This window comes from Bufo bufo, chromosome 4 (assembly GCF_905171765.1).
Source record: "Bufo bufo chromosome 4, aBufBuf1.1, whole genome shotgun sequence".
Classification (NCBI taxonomy): domain Eukaryota; kingdom Metazoa; phylum Chordata; class Amphibia; order Anura; family Bufonidae; genus Bufo; species Bufo bufo.
This window is the reverse complement of record NC_053392.1, coordinates 603,465,714-603,487,530: the sequence shown is the minus strand read 5'-3', so window position 1 is coordinate 603,487,530 and position 21,817 is coordinate 603,465,714. Positions and strand designations below refer to the sequence as shown.

Here is a 21,817-nt window from a genome sequence, read left to right as displayed (position 1 = left end):
GCAAATAGTTACTGTTAACTGCATACTGTAAATTGCGACTAAATTCAGCAAGTGAACTATTAGTTAGACCTCTGATATACCTCTCAGAGAGATCATAAAGTGCTTAAATAACTTAAAGTGACAGTACAGATACTGAAGAGAGAAATATATCCACCATTTTATGTTGAATGACAAGATTGAACGGTTGAACCACCATGTTATGCATACCGCCATTTTGTGATATCTTTACAACACGTGTTTTGTACATGGACTATCTGCTGCGGAGGCGGCAGTGGTATATGAAGAAAAGTTAAAGTTAATAAAGAAGTTATTTCAAGCATTTGGTGTGCTCTTTAAATCTACTGTTTCCATAGAACGGCGCTAGAGGAATTACAGTCTGTACAGTAATAGACAGTCTGGTTTGACTAAAAGTCAGAGAAATCAAAATTCTTTTAATGCCACAGCGCAAAAGGCACTTTATAGTGCTGCGCCTGCCACAGTGGAACTATTACCCTCAGAGGGCGAAGTGATAGCGCTCCTCAACTTGCACAGTAAAGGGCGCATTAGAGCAGCGGAGCGCCAGCATATACTGTTCCCTGAGTGAGCAAGCAAAGACCATAGAGGCCATAGAACGTGTGCATTAGTAGAACTGCAGCCGACTCTTAAAGTGGCAGAACGGCAAAGGCAAAATAGTAAGAGAAAGAGCGCCAACCCTCCGGCGATCCCTAGAGAGAGAAAGAGACGCATGGTGGGAGGCCAAAGTCCAGAGCTAGAGTGCCCGCACCACTATCCACGAAGAGGCCACGTACTGCAGCCAGCTAGTTTCCCTAAACTAGGCACAAAGCCTGCAGCATCGTATCCAAGCCAGCGCATCGCAAGTCAGCACAAAGAATAACAAGTCAGCACAGAACATCGCAAGCAGCGTATCCAAGCCAGCACATCGCAAGTCTGCATAGAGCATCGCAAGTCAGCGCAGAGCATCGCATCATATTAAGAAAAGACACGTCTCCTTTAAGACTGACAATTGTTCCCGCTCTTCAGAATAAGGTGAGAGCTTTCCTTTTATTACATATTGCATATTGGCTTTGGCATAAAGAGACATTTTTTGTGTTCAGAAATAAGAGACTTTAAAGTAAAAACAAAGGACAGTTTGTAGTATATGGACTCTAAAGTATTTAAAATGAAAGTAATTTATTTCTGCATTTTGTCAGTATTGCATTTAAAGTGAAAGTAATTTATTTCTGCATTTATCAATATTGCATTTAAAGTGAAAGTTCCTTTAATATTCGTATTGATTGTTATAGCATTGATCGTAAAATGTCTGAGCCTAGTATTACCATGCCACTGTTAGAGGATGCAAAGATAGATAGAGTAGATGAACTAAGACGTTCATCACGTGCCAGAAAACCGACCTCAAAGATGCTGGAAAATTTAGAGCAAGAAGCAGTGCTTGAAAGGAAAAAAGTTCGCCCGGATGTATGATAGGTGGAAATCATACATTAAAGACATTCGTAGAAAGCTAAAGCAAGAAAGTATAAAAAGGAACTTGAGTGATATGGTAGAGACGGTAGAAGAATCTGAATCAGAGCTTATGACAGCATATGTCAACCTGCGGTCGTTTACGACACCTTCCCAGGATATTGTAAGGAACATGGACACATGTACTGCGGTCACTAAAGATTTAGTAAAGCTCATGAGAGAACTTTCATCTGCAGCTAATTATGAAGTTGGAGCAAGAAGTAGAATGAATTAGCTTTTTATGAGAGACTATGCTAGGTCCTTAGGTGGTACCACAATCTCAAGTGTGACTTCCTTCGCTAGCAGAAGTGGCACCCACATATCAGAGTCCTCAAATACTCCAGCCAAAAGAAAGGAATTAGCTGAACAACTTGCTGTCAAGAGAGCAGAAATTGAAATGGAAGCTGCCATCGAGGCACAGCGCTGTCAAATGGAAGCACAGCGCCTTCAGATGGAAGCTGAAATGGAAGTACAGCACCAACAGATGAAAAGTCTGGAAAGGCAGAAAGAAGTTAAGATCCCAAGAGAATGGAAGGAAATCTCCAGCACTTAGTGAGGAAATAAGTCATTATCCTTCCATTCCTGCTCAGAAAGACAAAGAGAGGCCTAGTCCAGTGTTAGGAAAAAGGTGTGTGGATTTACCCTCTATCTCTACTGGAAAAGAAGAAGAAAGGGACTCATCTAATTCAGAACTAAATGAGAAAATAGAGCCGGATGATTCTATTCCTAGATGCCATGGCAATGCTCAGGAGAATGTTACAACCATTGTCCCAGCAAGACCACAGAGAACAGTCCTAGCTAGACTTCCTGTTCTGGAACCTACTGTATTTTAAGGAGACGTACTGAAGTTCATAGAGTGGAAGGCAAGTTTTGAAATGATCATTAAGCATCATTGCTTCAGTCTAGTTGACAAGTTATTCTACCTTCAGTGATATGTTGGTGGAGAAGCCAAGGAAGTTCTTGAAGGTAACTTCTATAGAAAAGACGAAGAAGCCTACAAGCAAGCTAGGGAAAAATTAAATGCAAGATATGGTCATCCGTTCTTAGTACAAAGAGCTTTTAGAGAGAAATTGAATAACTGGCCTAAATAGGTCTTACAGAACACTTCAGACTCCAAGAGTATGGTGACTTCCTGCAAGCATGCAGCAATGCCATCCCACATGTACGAGGACTAGAAGCACTGAACGATTATCTAGTAAACCACAGGATGCTAGCCAAGCTACCTGAAGAAATGGCTTCTAGATGGAATTGCTATGTGACTGAACAGTTAGATCTAGGCAACAACTTCCTAAGTTTTAAAGAGTTCTCTGAGTTCATCAATAAGGAAGCACAGATAGCATGTAATCCAATAACATCATCTTACGTCTTAAAATCCTTAGAAGAAAGGCCTGCAAGAGAGATAAGACGCGCAAGAGCAACTAGCTTTGCAACCAACACAGCAGCTAAAGGTCCAGATGTCTACGAAAGCAAGTTCAAAGTCACTACTGGGATCAGTAGAGAGACAGAACCGACAAATCTTCAGACTACCTTCAAATGTATGTTCTGTGGAGAGAACCACTCCATACACAAGTGCCAACAATTGAACTAGAAGTCCCCAGAAGAAAAGAAAAGGTTTGTATTTGAGAACCAACTGTGTTTCGGTTGTCTAAGAAAAGCCCATGTTACTAAGGAGTGTAAGAAAAAGGCCACATGCAGCGTTTGCAAAGGACGCCATCCTACACCACTACATGAAGAACGTCCAAAGAAAGATAAAACTTCAATACCTAAAGATACTGAGGAAGCAAAGAAAGTATCGGTATTCTCTTGTAGAGTGAGGGAAGGAGAAAGCAACGGCACATCAATGGTTGTACCAGTGTGCATTTCAAATCTTAAAAGGAAGAACAAGAAGGTATACGCCTATGCGCTACTGGATGCCCAGCTTGACGTCACCTTCATTGATCAAGAAATCTGCAAGAAATTACAAGTGGCTACAGAACCAGTGAAGCTCAAACTCACCACAATGACGGGGAGAGACACATTAGTGAACAGTCAAAGGGTCAAAGGACTGAGAGTTAGAGGACTTCATTCAAACTGCACATTAGATCTACCTCCAGCTTATACATACAAGAGACGATATACCTCTAGATCAAGATCGCATACCTACCTGTGAAACAGCCAATAAATGGGAGCACCTATCTGTCATATCTCATGAAATGTCCCCGCTGAAGGAGTTTGGTGTTGGACTGTTGATAGGCTACGATTGTCCCGAAGCTTTGGTACCACGAAAGGTAATCACAGGAGGAAAGGGTGAACCCTACGCTGTTCAATCTGATCTAGGATGGGGTGTTGTTGGAATAAAACAGCAGATCGCAAACTCAAGACAGGTGACAGGATTGTGTCATCGAATATCTGTCCAAGAGTTACCAACTGTAAGTCCAGCAAAAGTAATCAAGATCCTTGAATCCGACTTTGCAGACATAAGTTCTAAAGAAAAGAGTGTATCCCAAGAAGACATACAGTTCGTCCACACTCTAGAAAAAAAGTACACAGCAGAATCAACAAGGTCATCTTGAAATGCCCTTACCATTTAGATAGCGACCTAGTCTGCCAAATAACAGAAATCTTGCCCTAGCAAGATTGAAATGTTTGAAGAAAAGGATGGTAAAAGATCCCAAACTGAAGAATGATTGACTTCCGGTTCCGGCGCTGGTATGTAAGGACGCAGGGACTTTAGCTCCTCATCGCCAAACAACTACCGGCCCGCTCCGACTCTTTCCCCAGTGTTAACAGGGGGAAAATCTCATCTAATAACCGTTCCAGAGAGTGTATGGAGCGATACCTTACCATAGTAACAGGAAGTAATATTCCGGATCAGATGAACACGGCCTTAATTACATTAATATATAAAAAAGGGAAGCACCCAGACGACCCTTCATCCAATAGACCGATTTAATTGATAAATCAGGATCTGAAAATACTCACGAAATTGCTAGCGAATAGACTAGCAGAAATACTCCCTACTCTCGTCTCCCCAAAACAGGTGGGATTTGTAAAGGGTAGATCTGCGGTCACGAATATAAAGAAGGTATTATTAGCACTATATGTGGCAGGGACGACGAGATATAAAAAGAAAAGTCCAGCAATAGTTACATTAGATACCGAAAAGGCGTTTGACAGTATCAACTGGAATTGGTTGCATATGGTTCTGGATGAGATGGGATTTGTTGGCCTTTTCAGACAGCTCCGTAAAGAAATATATCTTAATTCTAAAGCCAGGATATTTAATGCGGGATGTATGTCAAGCCCCTTTACCCTACAGAGAGGTACCAGGCAGGGGTGCTCTATGTCCCCTCTACTGTTTGATTTGGCAATTGAACCTTTAGCCAGATATTTAGACTCATCCGACAGTTTTGAGGGGTTGGAATTAGGCAGAAATATGATGCGTTTGGCGCTTTTTGCAGACGATATAGTACTGTTTATGGCTGATCCTTTAAAAGACATGCGTAATGTAACACAAGCTATGAGGGAATTTGGAGTTTTTTCTGAGTTAAAGATTAACCACTCAAAAAGTGAGATACTATTTATGCAAGGCAGACACCCAGATGGCCAGATCACTGAAGTGGAAGGTATCCCAATAGTTAAATCGGCAATAACATACCTGGGGATTAAAATAGGAAGTACTATGGAATCAATATATAGACTAAACTAGGACCCATTAATCGCGAAAATTCTAAAAGAATTGAAACAATGGCATGATGTCCATGTCCAAACTGTTATACCCTTTACAGACCATTCCTTTGTTATTAAAACACAGACGTACAAAGATTGAATAGGGCCTTTAAGACGTTTTTATGGCACGGAAAAAGACCCAGAATTCCGGCAAAAACATTAATGGATGCAGGGCCATCTTTAACAAGGGGCAAAAGGGGCAGCTGCCCCGGGCCCAGTTGCTCCTGGGGGGGCCCAAGGCAGCTGCCTCTTGAGCCCTGCTGGCTACTGCTCCGAGTATCAGGCTATCAGCTACACAGGGGGGTGCTGCCATGCCATGCCTGCCTGTCGCCACTCCAGGCAGCGTACTGTGAGAGCTGTGATTTTCTAGGACCTTAGATGACATCATCACCATGTGACCAGTAACCTAGCAATATTACTGGTCACATGGCTATGAGGTCATCACAGGTCCTGTCTACCAGGAGTGTTGCTGCAGGAGAAGTTTCCCATAATTGTGGAGCTTTTTTTGAAAAGATTACATCAGGAAAAGGTGACAGGGGCTGTAATGCTAATATACTGTAAGCTACTGTATAGTGGGGTGATATACTGCTCTACTGTATACTATGGGGGTGCTGTATACTGTATATTGTGGGGTGCTGTATACTGTGAGGTGCGGTATTCTGTATAGTTTGGGGTGCTGTATATCGTGAGGTGCTGTATACTGTGGGTGCTATATATTGTGGAGTGCTATACTGCTGTACTGTATAGTGTGGGGTGCTGTATAGTGTATACTTTGGGGTGCTGTATACTGTGAGGTGCGGTATACTGTGAGGTGCTGTATATTGTGGGGTGCAATACTGCTCTACTGTATAGTGTGGGGGGCTGTATACTGTGGGGGGCTGTATACTGTGGGTGCTGTATATTGTGGAGTGCTATACTGCTGTACTGTATAGTGTAGGGGGCTGGATACTGTGGGGGGCTGGATACTGTATAATGTGGGTGCTGTATATTGTGGAGTGCTATACTGCTGTACTGTATAGTGTGGGGGGCTGTATAGTGTGGGGTGCTGTATAGTGTATAGTTTGGGGTGCTGTATACTGTGAGGTGCTGTATATTGTGGGGTGCAATACTGCTCTACTGTATACTGTGAGGTGTTGTATACTGTATAGTGTGGGGTGCTATACTGCATACTGTGGGTTGCTGTATACTATAGGGTGCTATACTGCATACTCTGGGGTGCACTGTAACGCTAGGGTGAACCGAGCCCCGGTCTCCTTCCTGCAGAGCGGTGCCCACTTCCAGCCTGAGCCCAGCTGTCCAGAGCACTGATCCTGAGCCGCTGGAGTCTTCAGAACTGGAAGTATTTATATCACAGTACTCTACCAGGTGTGTGGATTTTTTTTGTGTGTGTATGTGGTGGAGGGCGTGATTGCCTGCTAGGGTGTGGGAAGGCGGGATCCAGGGGGCCCAAGTAAATTTTTGCCCAGGGTCCAATCAATATTAAAGACAGCCCTGAATGCATGCCAAAGAAAATTGTGGCATAGCATTCCCAGATATTAGAGGCTACAATTTAGCTTGTATGGCTAGACATATAACAGACTGGGTTAGGCTACTTTCACACTAGCGTTCGGGGCTCCGCTTGTGAGCTCCGTTTGAAGGGTCTCACAAGCGGCCCCGAACGCATCCGTACTGCCCTAATGCATTCTGAGTGGATCCGCTCAGAATGCATCAGTCTGGCAGCGTTCAGCCTCCGCTCAGCAAGCGGACACCTGAACGCTGCTTGCAGCGTTCGGGTGTCCGCCTGGCCGTGCGGAGGCAAACGGATCCGTCCAGACTTACAATGTAAGTCAATGGGGACGGATCCGTTTGAAGTTTACACAGTATGGCTCAATTTTCAAACGGATCCGTCCCCCAATGACTTTCAATGTAAAGTCTGGACGGATCCGTCTGAACTACTTTCACACTTAGAATTTTTTTTAAACTATAATGCAGACGGATCCATTCTGAACGGATCCAAGCGTCTGCATTATAGGAGCGGATCCGTCTGTGCAGACATCAGACGGACCCGCTCTGAACGCAAGTGTGAAAGTAGCCTTAGTGGGACAGGACACCACTCGGCCCTATTATTGGATAGAGGGTTTTCTGCCGCCTGGTCGTTGGTGGCACTGCTTCATGCTAGACTAAGTAATATTCCAGTTTGGATTAAACAATCCATACTTATTAAAGATACTATAGCCACTTGGAGAATACTGAGGAAAAGATATTGGTATCGGAGTTTAAACAGGGACAAACAAACAGCTTATTCTCAGAGTGGAAAGCCAAAGGGATTACTCAGGTAAAACATTTACTACACGATAACGAGCCCAGATGGCTTACAGAGAAAGAATTGATAGATAAATATACACTGCTCAAAAAAAATAAAGGGAACACTTAAACAACACAATGTAACTCCAAGTCAATCGCACTTCTGTGAAATCAAACTGTCCACTCAGGAAGCAACACTGAGTGACAATCAATTTCACATGCTGTTGTGCAAATGGGATAGACAACAGGTGGAAATTATAGGCAATTAGCAAGACACCCCCAATAAAGGAGTGGTTCTGCAGGTGGTGACCACAGACCACTTCTCAGTTCCTATGCTTCCTGGCTGATGTTTTGGTCACTTTTGAATGCTGGCGGTGCTTTCACTCTAGTGGTAGCATGAGACGGAGTCTACAACCCACACAAGTGGCTCAGGTAGTGCAGCTTATCCAGGATGGCACATCAATGCGAGCTGTGGCAAGAAGGTTTGCTGTGTCTGTCAGCGTAGTGTCCAGAGCATGGAGGCGCTACCAGGAGACAGGCCAGTACATCAGGAGACGTGGAGGAGGCAGTAGGAGGGCAACAACCCAGCAGCAGGACCGCTACCTCCGCCTTTGTGCAAGGAGGAACAGGAGGAGAACTGCCAGAGCCCTGCAAAATGACCTCCAGCAGGCCACAAATGTGCATGTGTCTGCTCAAACGGTCAGAAACAGACTCCATGAGGGTGATATGAGGGCCCGACGTCCACAGGTGGGGGTTGTGCTTACAGCCCAACACCGTGCAGGAAGTTTGGCATTTGCCAGAGAACACCAAGATTGGCAAATTCGCCACTGGCGCCCAGTGCTCTTCACAGATGAAAGCAGGTTCATACTGAGCACATGTGACAGACGTGACAGAGTCTGGAGACGCCGTGGAGAACGTTCTGCTGCCTGCAACATCCTCCAGCATGACCGGTTTGGCATTGGGTCAGTAATGGTGTGGGGTGGCATTTCTTTGGAGGGCCGCACAGCCCTCCATGTGCTCGCCAGAGGTAGCCTGACTGCCATTAGGTACCGAGATGAGATCCTCAGACCCCTTGTGAGACCATATGCTGGTGCGGTTGGCCCTGGGTTCCTCCTAATGCAAGACAATGCTAGACCTCATGTGGCTGGAGTGTGTCAGCAGTTCCTGCAAGACAAAGGCATTGATGCTATGGACTGGCCCGTCCGTTCCCCAGACCTGAATCCAATTGAGCACATCTGGGACATCATGTCTCGCTCTATCCACCAACGTCACGTTGCACCACAGACTGTCCAGGAGTTGGCAGATGCTTTAGTCCAGGTCTGGGAGGAGATCCCTCAGGAGACCGTCCGTCACCTCATCAGGAGCATGCACAGGCGTTGTAGGGAGGTCATACAGGCACGCGGAGGCCACACACACTACTGAGCCTCATTTTGACTTGTTTTAAGGACATTACATCAAAGTTGGATCAGCCTGTAGTGTGTTTTTCCACTTTAATTTTGAGTGCGACTCCAAATCCAGGCCTCCATGGGTTGAAAAATTTGATTTCCATTTTTTAATTTTTGTGTGATTTTGTTGTCAGCACATTCAACTATGAAAAGAACAAAGTATTTCAGAAGAATATTTAATTAATTCAGATCTAGGATGTGTTATTTTTGTGTTCCCTTTATTTTTTTGAGCAGTGTACTTTGCATCCAATTCAAACTATTCAATTTGCCCAGGTTAAAGCAGATATTACATCAAACCTGGCAATGGTGCATAAGGAAAGGACTCAAAACATAGACTCAAACTAGATAAAATCCGGGAACTGGGAGGAGGAAAAGTTTCAATGTCGTCTATCTATTCAAAAATTTGAGAAGCAGACTTCCAGAAAGAGAAGGCAGGGCGCTTTAAAAGTTGGGAAGAGCAATTGGGAATTGATCACCTCACTCCTTTAATGAGGCAGGGATGGATGACAGTAAGAAGTTTGGAGGGATAAGCAACTAAGAATAATACACATAGCCATCTATGGTTTTAATATACCTCCACACCTAAATAAACCAGATAGAACAACAAACTGTCCTAAATGCGGCCATTTAGGACTGCTGGAATGTACGGAAAGTAAGAAGCTTTGGGAGGAGGTAGGAGAGGTGGTCAGGGCTATATGGGGTAGGAGAGTAGAAGTTACACCACAATTATATTTATTCCATTCTGAAGAGGTAGGCAGTAATAAATGATCTCTTCCTAGCCTATTTCATTCGATTTGTATGGTAGTTAAAAGAAGTACACTACAAAAGTGGCTACTAATGGATAAGCCCACAATACAAAACATTCTGGTGGATTTAAAAAAATTATTTCATCTGGAACATTTAGACACTATAAAATCAAAGGACAAACAAAAAAGCTTTTTCAAAAATGGAAGGGCTTTATTCTCAGATACATGTCTGACGCCGAAATACAAAACATAATGCAACCTTTTTCATACACAGAATGGTACTTAATTGAGCAGATGAGAGGGAGATTGGGTAGATTGTTGATATGTAACAGGAATATATAGTCAGTACAACATAATATCGAAACTAAATAAAGCTCAACTGATGTGCTAGGTGACACCCTAGTTTTGTGTGGTTGTTGGGGAAAATATAGATTTCTTGTATTACATACCATATATACTTTGCTTATTATTGTAATGTCTGATGTTCGGGTCTGCGTACCCAAATGTTATTTGTAGTAAAAATAATAAAACTGTTTAAAAAAAAAAAAAGAATGATTATTTGAAATTCATGGAAGGCATCCTCAAAGAAGGACATGCAGAGAAAGTTAGTTAATAATCAACCTAAAGAAGGAGAAGTGTGGTACATCCCACATCAAGTTGTGTACTACTCAAAGAAACCAGATAAGATTAGAGTAGTATTTGATTGCTCAGAAAAGTACGATGGTGTTGCATTGAATGATCATCTACTAAAAGGACCAGATCTTACAAACACTCTGCCTGGAGTACTCTATAGATTCAGATGGTGGGAGGACTCATCATCTCCAGGTTGCGCCAATCATGGTATGAAGTACCTGGCCAATCAGAATAAAAAGGATTTCCCATCAGCAGCAAATTTTCTGAAGAAAAACTTTTATGTAGATGATGGTCTTATAAGTCTAGCGTCCACAGAATCTGCAATCAAACTAGTGAAAGAAAGCCAAGAGTTATGCGCAAGAGGAAACCTGCGCCTTCACAAATTTATCTCAAACAACAGAGAGGTACTGGAATCTATAAGTGACTCTGAACGTGCAACAACAATGAAGAATGTAGATCTCAATTATGATCATCTTCCAGTTCAAAACGTACTTGGATTGGGATGGAATGTAGAGAATGACAAGTTCTTCTTTGAAGTATCTATTGAAGAGAAAGTTGCAACTAGACAAACCTTTCTTTCCACAGTGGCGTCTATATATGATCCATTGGGATTCTTGGCACCAGTAATCCTTTAGAGCAAGAGAAATACTACAAGAATTATGCAGACAGAAGTTGGGATGGGACGAGTCCATACCTGAAAATTTGAGGCCAAGGTGGGAGAGTTGGATAAGAGACTTGACAAAAAAGGAAGACGTCTCACTACTCCACTCAGGTTGGAACATCCTATACACAAGTTAGTTGTTCTACTTGAGAGTGATTAAAGACACTTGGAAGTTGAAAACCTGATGGAAAATTCCTCAAATTCATGTTCATGTCATACCACTAAGAACATAGAATTATAGGTAATTTTGGTGGGAGTGTAGCTGGCCAGCTAAGACCTGTGCTAGGTTGCTAATATAGCTTATATTTTTATACAGCTATACCTGCCAAAAGCCTTAATACAGTTTCTATGTTTGTGTGTTAAAGACAAAAGCGGAGTTATTTACAGTGACTTCATGTTTGGATGTCATATAACTGTTATATATATTGTGTTCACAGAAGCAGAAAAGATAATATGCCTTTAAGATTCATTATATGGATGTGAGGTAAGCTCAATGACACAGCAGAAACAACAGAAAGCATAGAGTTAAACTGTTGTTGCTGGGCAGGAGTCTAGACCAATCACAGCCAGCCTCACACACAGCCTGTGTGGGAAATTCCCTAGCAGGGGCTGCTAGAAATTAGTATTCACCAGACAGAGAAGCTGAACAGATATTCACTCCAGCTGTGTTTTATGAAAGCAGAGAGGCCAAAATGGGTATTTAAAACAGTTATATAATGTTCCTACTGCTAATATAGTGACTAGAACTGTATACTGAACCAGTTATATGTGTATTTACTTACAGTTCCACCAATTGCAAATACCATACAATTGCAAACTACAAAGTTCACAATCCAAATAAAAATTCCATATTGCAATCCAAATTGCATACAACCATACCAGATCATACTCAACCAATCTGCAAATAGTTACTGCTAACTGCATACTGCAAATTGCGACCAAATTCAGCAAGTAGAACTATTAGTTAGACCTCTGATATACCTCTCAGAGAGATCATAAAGTGCTTAAATAACTTAAAGTGAGAGTACAGATACTGAAGAGAGAAATATATCCACCATTTTATGTTGAACAGTTGAACCACCATCTTATGCATACCGCCATTTTGTGATACCTTTTCAACACGTGTTATGTACATGGACTATCTGCTGCGGAGGCGGTAGTGTTATATATATAAAAAAAGTTGAAGTTAATAAAGAAGTTATTTTAAGCATTTGATGTGCTCTTTAAACCTATTGTTTCCATAGAACGGCGCAAGAGGAATCACAGAGTAATAGACAGTCTGGTTAGACTAAAAGTCAGCTTCTAATGCCACAGCACAAAAGGCACTTCATAGTGCTGCGCCTGCCACACTGCAGTAGATGTGTGCGGGGAAAGCAGGACTCTCAGGCTTCCTCTGTGAGTGGTCGGGGGAATCAGGACTCACATGCTTTCTCTATGAGTGAGCAGGGGAGACAGGACTCACAGGCTTTCTCTATGAGTGGGTTGGGGAGACGGACTCACAGGCTTTTTCAACAAGTGGGCGGGGAGACAGGACTCACAGGCTTTCTCTATGAGTGAATGGGGGAGGAAGGACTCACAAACTTTCTTTATGAGTGAGTGGGGAAGGAAGAATACACAAGCTTTCTTTATAAGTGGGTGGATGAAGCATGACTCACAGGATTTCTCTTTGAGTGGTGTGAGGAATATGGATTAATATTTACTGTCAGCCATGTCCCCACACCCACCATTTGCTAAAAGATAGCAAAGGTAGTGAACTCCACAGGAGGGCCCTGCTTCAAAGCCCCAGCCATATGTCAGGGAACTTCTTGCAGGCCACCTTTTGTGTACAATTTCACACCCCATTCAGACAGCATGGATCCTCCCTGCAGGGGGTCTAAACCATTCCCCAGTTCAATCAAATCCAGCAGACAGCATGTAAACGGCGATTTATAAGGAATTATGAATCGCCCGCCCATCACAGGTGCAAACAGGATACATATTTGTGTCCCGGTGGCCACGATGAACCTGCCCATGGTCTAAGTTTGGTGGTGGGATGCCAAGAAAGGGAGATATACATATCTCCCCACAGAAACCAAATAACGGTACCATGTTTGGACTCTACTTGTAGCCGGAACCCAGGCGGATCTGTTGGTCCCAGAACCATTCCCCTGGAGCTATAAACCCTAAAGGGTTTTGTGGGTCATTTAATGCCAGCCCAGAAGAGGGGGAGTGGACCCTTCCCAGAGGAGGGGCCGGCTACAGTTTAAAAGGCTTGTGCCAGCAAGTGGGCGTGTCTTTTCTTTGAAGGAGGTTCCCATCGTGCCATGTGTTTAGAGGGACCTGCAACCTGCTGACATCATTGCCCTCCATGTGACTACAGCAAAGGACTAACCATAACCCAAAGGAACATTCATCTACCCGGTAACTGACTTGTGCTCTGTGTAATCCTGTTTGTACCATATCACCTGTATTTGTAACCTCAGACCACTGTATATACTCTGTGTATACTGTGTTATATCTAGTGTGCCCTTAAGGCGATTAAATATATAATTAAATCTTGTGCTGTCTTGTATCTCGATCACGAATCCCCACGTCCGTGTTTCGGCCTAGTTATAAGGTACCGCGGGTTGGTTTCTCACCCTATATAATCCCGTTAGCGGACCGGGCTTATATCAAACGAGAAGCTGGTGGCAGATCACCCGGGCTGAGACAGCGCTGTTTCACTGCGGCAGTGAAAAGGCTCTCAGCTTGTTGTCTCTCTGTGCCCGCGTGGACAGGAGGAGTCTGTGAACACTGTACCAAGCTAACCTTACCTGCTCCTCCAGGAGGGTGTAACGTCACGTCTTGGTAACAAGGGACCATACCGCGTCTCGTGAGCTCGATGTAGTTGACGTCAAGAAGGCACGAGGGGTGGTATCCCTCACAAGGGGGTAGTGGGTAAAGATGTAATCCTCCAGACAATCCCTTTAAGTCATAGAAATGTATTGATTTGTGTGCAGTAACGAGTGAGAGGAACATCCCTGTCACCTAGCCAGAGCGATGCGGGTAAAGTCGCCATGTCATGCTCAGGAGGAAACTGGTAGGAAATGTAATAAACTGGGGTACAGAGGGGGCTTTGGGGGAAGAAATGCTGGTATTTAAAGGGCCTGTCCATAACATATAAAGAAATGTCATATTATTCTACAATGCGGCAGTATTAGGGTCTTGGAAGGAAAGGATGATAACAGATCAAGTGAAGTCATATCCTTAATCTATTCTGAGACATCTTAATAGAAGAGATACAGAAAAAGCTACTGAATCATCATCACAAGAGTCACTGCCGCGGAGTCATCACATCAGCTAATAATAGAGGAGGACAGACACATAGCAGACTGTCTAAAAACAGCCAAGGTCAGCATGTGGACGGGAGGCAGGACTCCTATGAGATGAATTATTGAAGGTAAGTGTTCATCTCCATAATACATATTTAATACAAATACTGGAAACGAGAGACAAAGGTTCATATCAACAGCGCTGGAAAATAACTTACGATAACTACAACAACAACAAAAACGACAACAACAGCAGGCTCATACAACAAAGAATGGAAGTATCCAGCTCAGAGATGATGAAAAAATCGTAGCTTTATTGCGGTATAAAATCTTCGACACACAGGACAAGTCCGGTTACGCGTTTCAGACCATAAACAGATAGCGGTCCTTCCTCATGACAACAAAGAATCGCTGCCTCACCGGCCGAAATCTGTCTGGGTTACCATTTTTTAGTTATGCTAATTACTTAATAATATGCTGCCATACTGTGCACATAAGCAACGCCACCATGCAGTATACATAGAGTAATGCTGCCATACTGGACACATAAGCAATGTAACCAATGCATGATACATAGAGAATGCTGCCATTTTGTGCACATAACTAATGCCACCATGCAGTAAACATAGAGAATACCACCATATTGTACACATATCTACGGTAATGCTACCATGCTTAATACATAGATAATGCTGCCATACCGTACACATAACTAATGCCACCATGCAAGATAGAGAGAGTGCTGCCATACTGTACACATAACTAATGCCAGCATGATTAATACATAGAGAATGCTGCCATACTGTAAGCATAGCCAATGCCACCATGCAGTATACATTGAGATTACCGCCATACTGTACACATAACTAATTCTACCATGCTTAAAGAGGACCTTTCACCTGTATAAACTATGTTAACGGAGTATGCTGCCATATAGAGCGGCGCCCGGGGATCTCACTGCACTTACTATTATCCCCGGGCGCCGCTCCGTTCTCCCGTTATAGGCCCGGTACCTTTCCTCCTTAAGTTATAGTAGGCGGGTCTTCCCTTGTCCTGTGGGCGTCTCCTTCTCCTAGGCTGCAGCGCTGGCCAATCGCAGCGCACAGCTCACAGCCTGGGAGTTTTTTTTCTCCCAGGCTGTGCGCTGCGATTGGCCAGCGCTGCAGCCTAGGAGAAGGAGACGCCCACAGGACAAGGGAAGACCCGCCTACTATAACTTAAAAAGCAAAAGTACCGGAGCCGTGCAGTGAGATCCCCGGGCGCCGCTCTATATGGCAGCATACTCAGTTCACATAGTTTATACAGGTGAAAGGTCCTCTTTAATACATAGAGAATGCTGCCATACTGTACACATAACCAATGCCACCATGCAGTATACATTGAGATTACCGCCATACTGTACACAGGTAATGTGACTGCTCTGTCAGTCACTGGCCACAGTTCTGTGTTGAGAGGACCAGGACATAGAAGTCAGCAGGAACCCAGGAACGGGAGCCACAGTGGATCTGTGAGGGATCTGCTCTTTTTTTTCTGAAGCCCCTATAACTCTTCCTCATAAAGGAGGGGGGGACTTTGCATTACTTAGTGATTAAAGGGGTATTCCGGCCAGAAGCACGGCTTGTTCTTGGTGCAGGCTCTGAATGGAGCCGTAGGACAAATGCCTGAACCCTGCTCAAACTCCTCCTAGCCAGGTCTTGTGGCTGGGGCACACAGAGGATCGGGATCCCCCCCCCCTTCTGGCGATCGACGTGGGGTCCACAGTCAGAGCCCATGATCTAGAATTCACCCCCTATCAAATGGAGAGGTAGTAAATGGCCTGAATACCCCTTTAAGCTGCTGTATGGTGCCACATTATGACGGAAACAGTGGAGCGCTGGGAGGGCGGCCATGGAAACGGTGAGATGGGACAACCCCTTTAAATGCATTTTCTGGGAATTCATTATCGACAACCTATCCTCAGGATAAGTCTCCAATATCAGATCAGTGGGGGTCCGACTCCGACACCCCTCGAGTGAGCACCATCATCGGTCACATGGCCTAGGCGCAGTCCTGTGAATGGGACTGAGCTGTAATACCAAGAACAGCCACTGTGCGTAATGTACTAGGAGGAGGAGCGCTGCAGGCGCCTTTAAACTGCTGACGGTCGTGGTTGTCAGTAGTCAGACCCCCACCGATCTGATATTGATTACCTTTATAATGGGTATGATATATACATTTCGTATACGTCTGTCTATGCATATTTATAATGTCTTTTGTCATTTTAAATCGCATAACTGGAGCAATGTGCCACAAAGCCTTCCACATCAAATCCGTATCCGCGCTTTACCCTTGTCTTCCACTAGAGGGCGCTAAGCCTCTGATAGTTCGTGCTCATACCATAGAGTTTCCTGCGCCCCGGAAGTGCTCGTGTGTGATTGGCTGGAGGTCAGGACGACAGCCAATCAAATGTCCGGATGGTGTGGCTGCGGAATGCTGATGTGTGCTCCCGGCTGCCCTGGTTCCGTACACTGAGCGCCGCCGTCTGATCATGCCTTTCTACCGCACCTGGGAGGAGTTCGCCCGGGCCGCCGAGAAGCTCTACCAGGCCGACCCCATGAAGGTGAGGACGGGGATAGAAGGGGACATAGAAGGGGACATTGAAGGGGGGGCTCTGTTGCTAGGTTACCAGCGGTGGTCACTGCTGACTGTGCACAGGTGACTAGGACCTGGTTATTGTAGGTGAATGTATCAGGTAGGTCTCTCTATATCGGGGTGTCGTTAGGCGCACCCTATGATTCCCAAGTGGCTGCAGGAGGCCATGTAAGAGAGCGCCCCCCATAGCTGCAGGTAAGTAGTGGCGCTGCGACCTGTTGCTGGTCTCGTCTCCCTTGGCGATGTTCTCTGCATAGCAATGGTGCCGTCCTATGGAGGACATAGGGGGGCACTTGTAGAACTGGCTTAGTCGCCCATAGCAACCAATCAGATTTCAGCTTTAATTTTCCAAAGGAGCTGTCCAAAATGAAAGGTGGAATCTGATTGGTTGCTATGGGCGACTAAGCCAGTTCTACTTTACACCAGTTTGACAAGTGACCCCCCCTATGTCCTCCATATGGCGATAACATGACATGATTTGTAGAGGGTCTGACCACTGGGAACTCAGCCAGTCCCAAGAATACGGGGGCAGAGCAACGGGGGCGCTCCTATCCACCTGGAGGCTGCGGTTTCCTGGAGTGCCCCTGTCCAGGGAAGGGAGCAGCAGCCCTGGATAAAGGGGTTACCCCGCGAAAAGCTGTCCATAGGATAGGTGATGTTTGTCATTGCATGGGGGGTCTCACTGCAACCCTGAGGGGTCCAGAGTCCTCTCTGTATGGAGTGGTAGTGTGCATGTCTGCCCGCTGCTACCTTAAGGGACGCAGACAGCGTCATCAGCGGAGGGGTGACGGGCTCAGAGGGGACCCAGCGATTCCAGCTCATCTCTATTCACTTCAGTGGAGCCGCCATACCTGAAACGACCCAGCTTTTGGCCATCTCTTTCTAAAGCTTCAATTTGTGGCTCAAGATTTTAACTCCTTCCTTGTCCACTGGATACTATTGCTTGTCCAAAGTGGGTACCACTTTCCTATTATGAGATGAATTCAGATGCTTCTCTTTACTGTAGACATTTTAAATTCCCAGCCCCCCCCCCCCTCCCCCTTAAATGATTGTAAGGACAAGTTCTGCAGCTTTGTGATGTACGGTGTATTGAGTCCTCAACTTGTAAGATCCCTGCTAGCTGTCAATAAGTGGTAACATTTCACGTGTACATTTGGAGAAGGAAGGTTTGTTTTGAGATCCATGTCCCAGAGCGAGTTCTGATACACTGTAACAAACCCTGCTGCTGTGTCGGTTGGCCATGATCACATCATTTTGAGCACTGAATGGAGAGAGCGCTTCCCTGCTGCGATCTCTTCAGCGCATGTGCAGATACAGGGTCGCCGGCTCACATGCAGTGATTGGTGCAGAAGAGGATGCAGCTGGAGAGGCGGTCACATACCAGCCGCCATCTTGGGGTGGGTGACTAGTAATCCAGTGATCTCTATTTATCTCCCCCCCCCACAGGTTCGAGTGATGCTGAAGTACAGGCACTGTGACGGGATTTTACGGATTAAAGTCACAGATGACGTAGTGGTAAGTAGACAGGACTGTGGATGAGGTACCGAAGATACTGACCCCACCCGTCGATACACCCTGCAGAATGTGAGGGGAAAACTCCTTTTATCCTCCAGGATAGGTCATAACTCCGACTGCTGGAACCCCCACCAATCCTGAGAACAGGGGTCCCGCTCCCCCAGTCTGAAGGAGATGCAGGTCGGGTGTGCACACTAATGCTCCATTCATTCTCTATGATATTGCTGGAAATAGCCGAGTGCATTACTCCATCTCTGGCAGTCCCACAGAGAATGCCCAAGCTGCCACTCCATCAGATTGGGGTAACGGGACCCCGATTCTAGGGATCGGTGCGAGTCAGAATCCCACCATTCAGGCGCTTAGCATCTATCTTGTGAATAGGAGCCAATTTGTCATTTTGGGAAAACCCCTAGAAAGGAGTTGTCCCCTTTGGATGATCAGGGTACCCTTTTAACAAACATATTTTTTGCCAGTGATTAGCTGTAATCTGATAGGGGGGACCGGCACAGCGCCTCCACGGGGAAAGTGAAGTATTACACAGTGTCCTTTCTAATTCATGAACACGCCGGGTCCTCCAGAGCAAGAGATTCTCTATGCAGCCACTCTCCTTTCTGGCCAAGAGATGAGCATCCTGATCCCCTGATGAAGGGCTCATTCACGCGACCATATGAATGAGTACGCATCTGTCCCGCAATTTTGCGGAACGGGTGCGGACCCATTCATTTCAATGGGGCCGCAAAAGATGCGGACAGCACACTGTGTGCCGTCCGCATCCGTTGTTCCGTTCTGCGGCCCCGCAAAAAATATAGAGCTTGTCCGCAACCACAGACAGAAATAGGCATTTCTATAATGGGTTGCCCGTTCCACAAATAATGGAACGCACATGGGCGGCATCCATGTTTTGCAGTTTGAGGACCGCAAAACATGGCACAGTCGTGGGAATGCGCCTTAACTCGCTATATGTTGTTTCTGTGGCGCTCATACAGGAGTTGCATGCTCTTAAGAGGGAATTTTAGAGCATTATTCTGCAAAGCGACTAATGGCTATTGATCCAGTATAGCCCCACACGGCCGCTGCTCCGCCTGGACTGTCTGACCTCATAGAGGGAGGCTCCAGAGGCTTCCTAGTAGTCACTGATGGGATGAAACCCACATTTACCAGACCTTTGTGGTTTAGGGTCCATTCACACATCTTTGTGTGTTTTGCGGATCCGCAAAACACTGACAGAGGCAATGTGCGTTCCGTATTTTGCGGACCGCACATTGCCGGCACTAATAGAATATGCCTATTCTTGTCCGCTAGACAACTAGCACATTAATTCAAATATAGGCGGCGGGTGCTGATAGCAGAATCACATACCCGGCCTCTATGACATGGTGCTGCGATCCGTGACAATTAACCCCTCAGGTGCACCCGCCGCCTAGATTTGTAATAAAAGGTTAGTTATCTTTATCGGTGGCGCAGTGCGCTCCCCCCCCCACCTCCAGTATTATGGTCGGTGGCGTGCGCCCCCCCCCCCCCGTCATTATAATCATTGGTGGCAGTGTCCACAGGGTCCCCTCTCACCTCCTCCCCATTGGTGCCGTGACAGCTTCCGATTGGCGCCCCAGCAGTGAAATCGCGGGGCTCCGATCAGTTACTATGGCAGCCAGGATGCTACTGAAGCCCTCCATGGTAATCTCCCTGCTGCTGTGTGTACAATGCACAGGGCAGCAGGGAGAGCGTGACTTCCTATTCACCTTAATAGAGCTCTATCAGGGTGAATAGGACAAGGGATGAAAAGATCCCAGGTTCTAGCCCCTAAGGGGGAAATAGTTATTAAATAAAAAGTGAAAATAAATAATATGTTTAAATCACCCCCTTTCCCAATTTTACATATAAAATATATAAACCATAAATAAACATATTAGGTATCGCCACACCCAAAAAAGTCCAAACTATTAAATCTCCTATGCGGTGAATGCTGTAATGAAAACCGCACGATTCGCTATTTTTAAGTCACCCTGTCCCCCAAAAAATAGGATAGGACTGTTCTATTATGGGCCGGACATTCCATAAAATGCAGAAGGCACGCAGCCTTTTTTGGTGTTTATTTTTTTTTTCACGTGGTATCTAGTATCGTAATACTTTTTTTATGGGAATAAAGCACCCCTAGGGAAAAGACCTCTCAGATGCCATGGTCGCAGTTGACCACGGAATCTGAGGGGTTAAGTGTCTGTGTTCAACGCTATCGTCGATCACAGACAATGCCACTGGGTGTCTGCTGTGTAAAACAGCAGACACATGGTGCCCACTCAGCTCTTGAGCGGGCTCCATCTTTCCAGCCCTGACTTGGGCCATACATGTATGGGGCCGGTTGTAAAGTAGTTTACCGTAGCCCATCACCCATGGGTGTAGCACCAGTAAACAATCTGCGGTATCCATAGCTTTCCAACATGGCTGCACCCTCTACTGTGCAGACGCAGATACGGGACACTCTGATGCTTTCCGGGCCTGTGCAGTAGTGGACAGAACCACCTCCATCTTGGGACGCCATGGATGCTGCAGTTTGCTTCCATGCATTACCCATGGGCATCGGGTGCATTACTGTGCGGGCTAAGGTATTCTCTGAAGCTTTTGTATGGCATTTCTGAAAATTTAAGCAGAAAGTGACCAACCCCTTTAAGCCATGGATGGGTTGTTCCCTTCTTTCTGAAGTTTCCACAGACAAACACAATATGACCAAACCCTGTCGGCGAGATGCCTGCCTGTGCTCCATAGTTAAAGGGCTATTCCCCAGTAAAGCAATGGCATCACTTCATAATAGGTCCTGATATACGATGGGAGTACCCCTTTAAAAGCTGTAATTGCCTCTATGGTGTAGATGAGTGACGCGGTGGTCTCCGTCTCTTCCAGTGTTTACTCTACAGCACGGATCAAGCTCAGGACGTGAAGAGGATCGAGAAATTCCACAGTCAGCTGATGCGACTAATGGTTGCTAGGGAATCCCGCAGCGCTACCATGGAAACTGACTGAGTGTCTCCAGCCCGGAGGGGAAAGAAGAATGAATCAGTCATCCGATTTTTATTTTTTCATTTTTTTTTTTTTTTTATTTCTCGGTGGTCCACCAAAAATATGACTGATTATATATATAAAATATAAAAAAAAGCGTAAAACCCTATTTATCATTAAAAAAAAAGCAAAAAGCTAGAGAGGCTGGAAGTTCTCTGCTTTCACATGAAAGCAGCTATTTATTTTTGGAAATTGATGAGGAAATTCTCCTGTGGATGCTTCACCATCGGAATAAGTGAGAATTCGACCGTGTGTGAAGATTTTAGATTTTTTTTTTTTTTTTTTTTTTTTTTTTTCAATTTGATTATTTTTATTTATTTCATTTTTTTTTTTGCAGAAAAGCCTTTATAAAGTTTT

General features: G+C 45.1%; 1 protein-coding gene across 1 annotated transcript; it reads left to right on the top strand.

Annotated features, from left to right (window-relative positions):
* The first annotated feature begins 16,651 nt into the window (after positions 1–16,651).
* Positions 16,652–21,577, top strand: SRP9 (signal recognition particle 9). Its single transcript, XM_040427626.1, has 3 exons — positions 16,652–16,862; positions 18,341–18,409; positions 21,305–21,577. The coding sequence occupies exons 1-3, from the start codon at positions 16,791–16,793 to the stop codon at positions 21,422–21,424; spliced, it is 261 nt and encodes an 86-aa protein (XP_040283560.1). The 5' UTR covers positions 16,652–16,790; the 3' UTR covers positions 21,425–21,577.
* Positions 21,578–21,817: the final 240 nt, after the last annotated feature.

Excerpts from the sequence above, each read along its gene's own strand:
- SRP9 (XM_040427626.1), top strand. The coding sequence starts at position 16,791 with ATGCCTTTCTACCGCACCTGGGAGGAGTTCGCCCGGGCCGCCGAGAAG. Across the intron at positions 16,863-18,340 it reads ACCAGGCCGACCCCATGAAG|GTTCGAGTGATGCTGAAGTA; the intron begins GTGAGGACGGGG and ends CCCCCCCCACAG. Across the intron at positions 18,410-21,304 it reads AAGTCACAGATGACGTAGTG|TGTTTACTCTACAGCACGGA; the intron begins GTAAGTAGACAG and ends CGTCTCTTCCAG.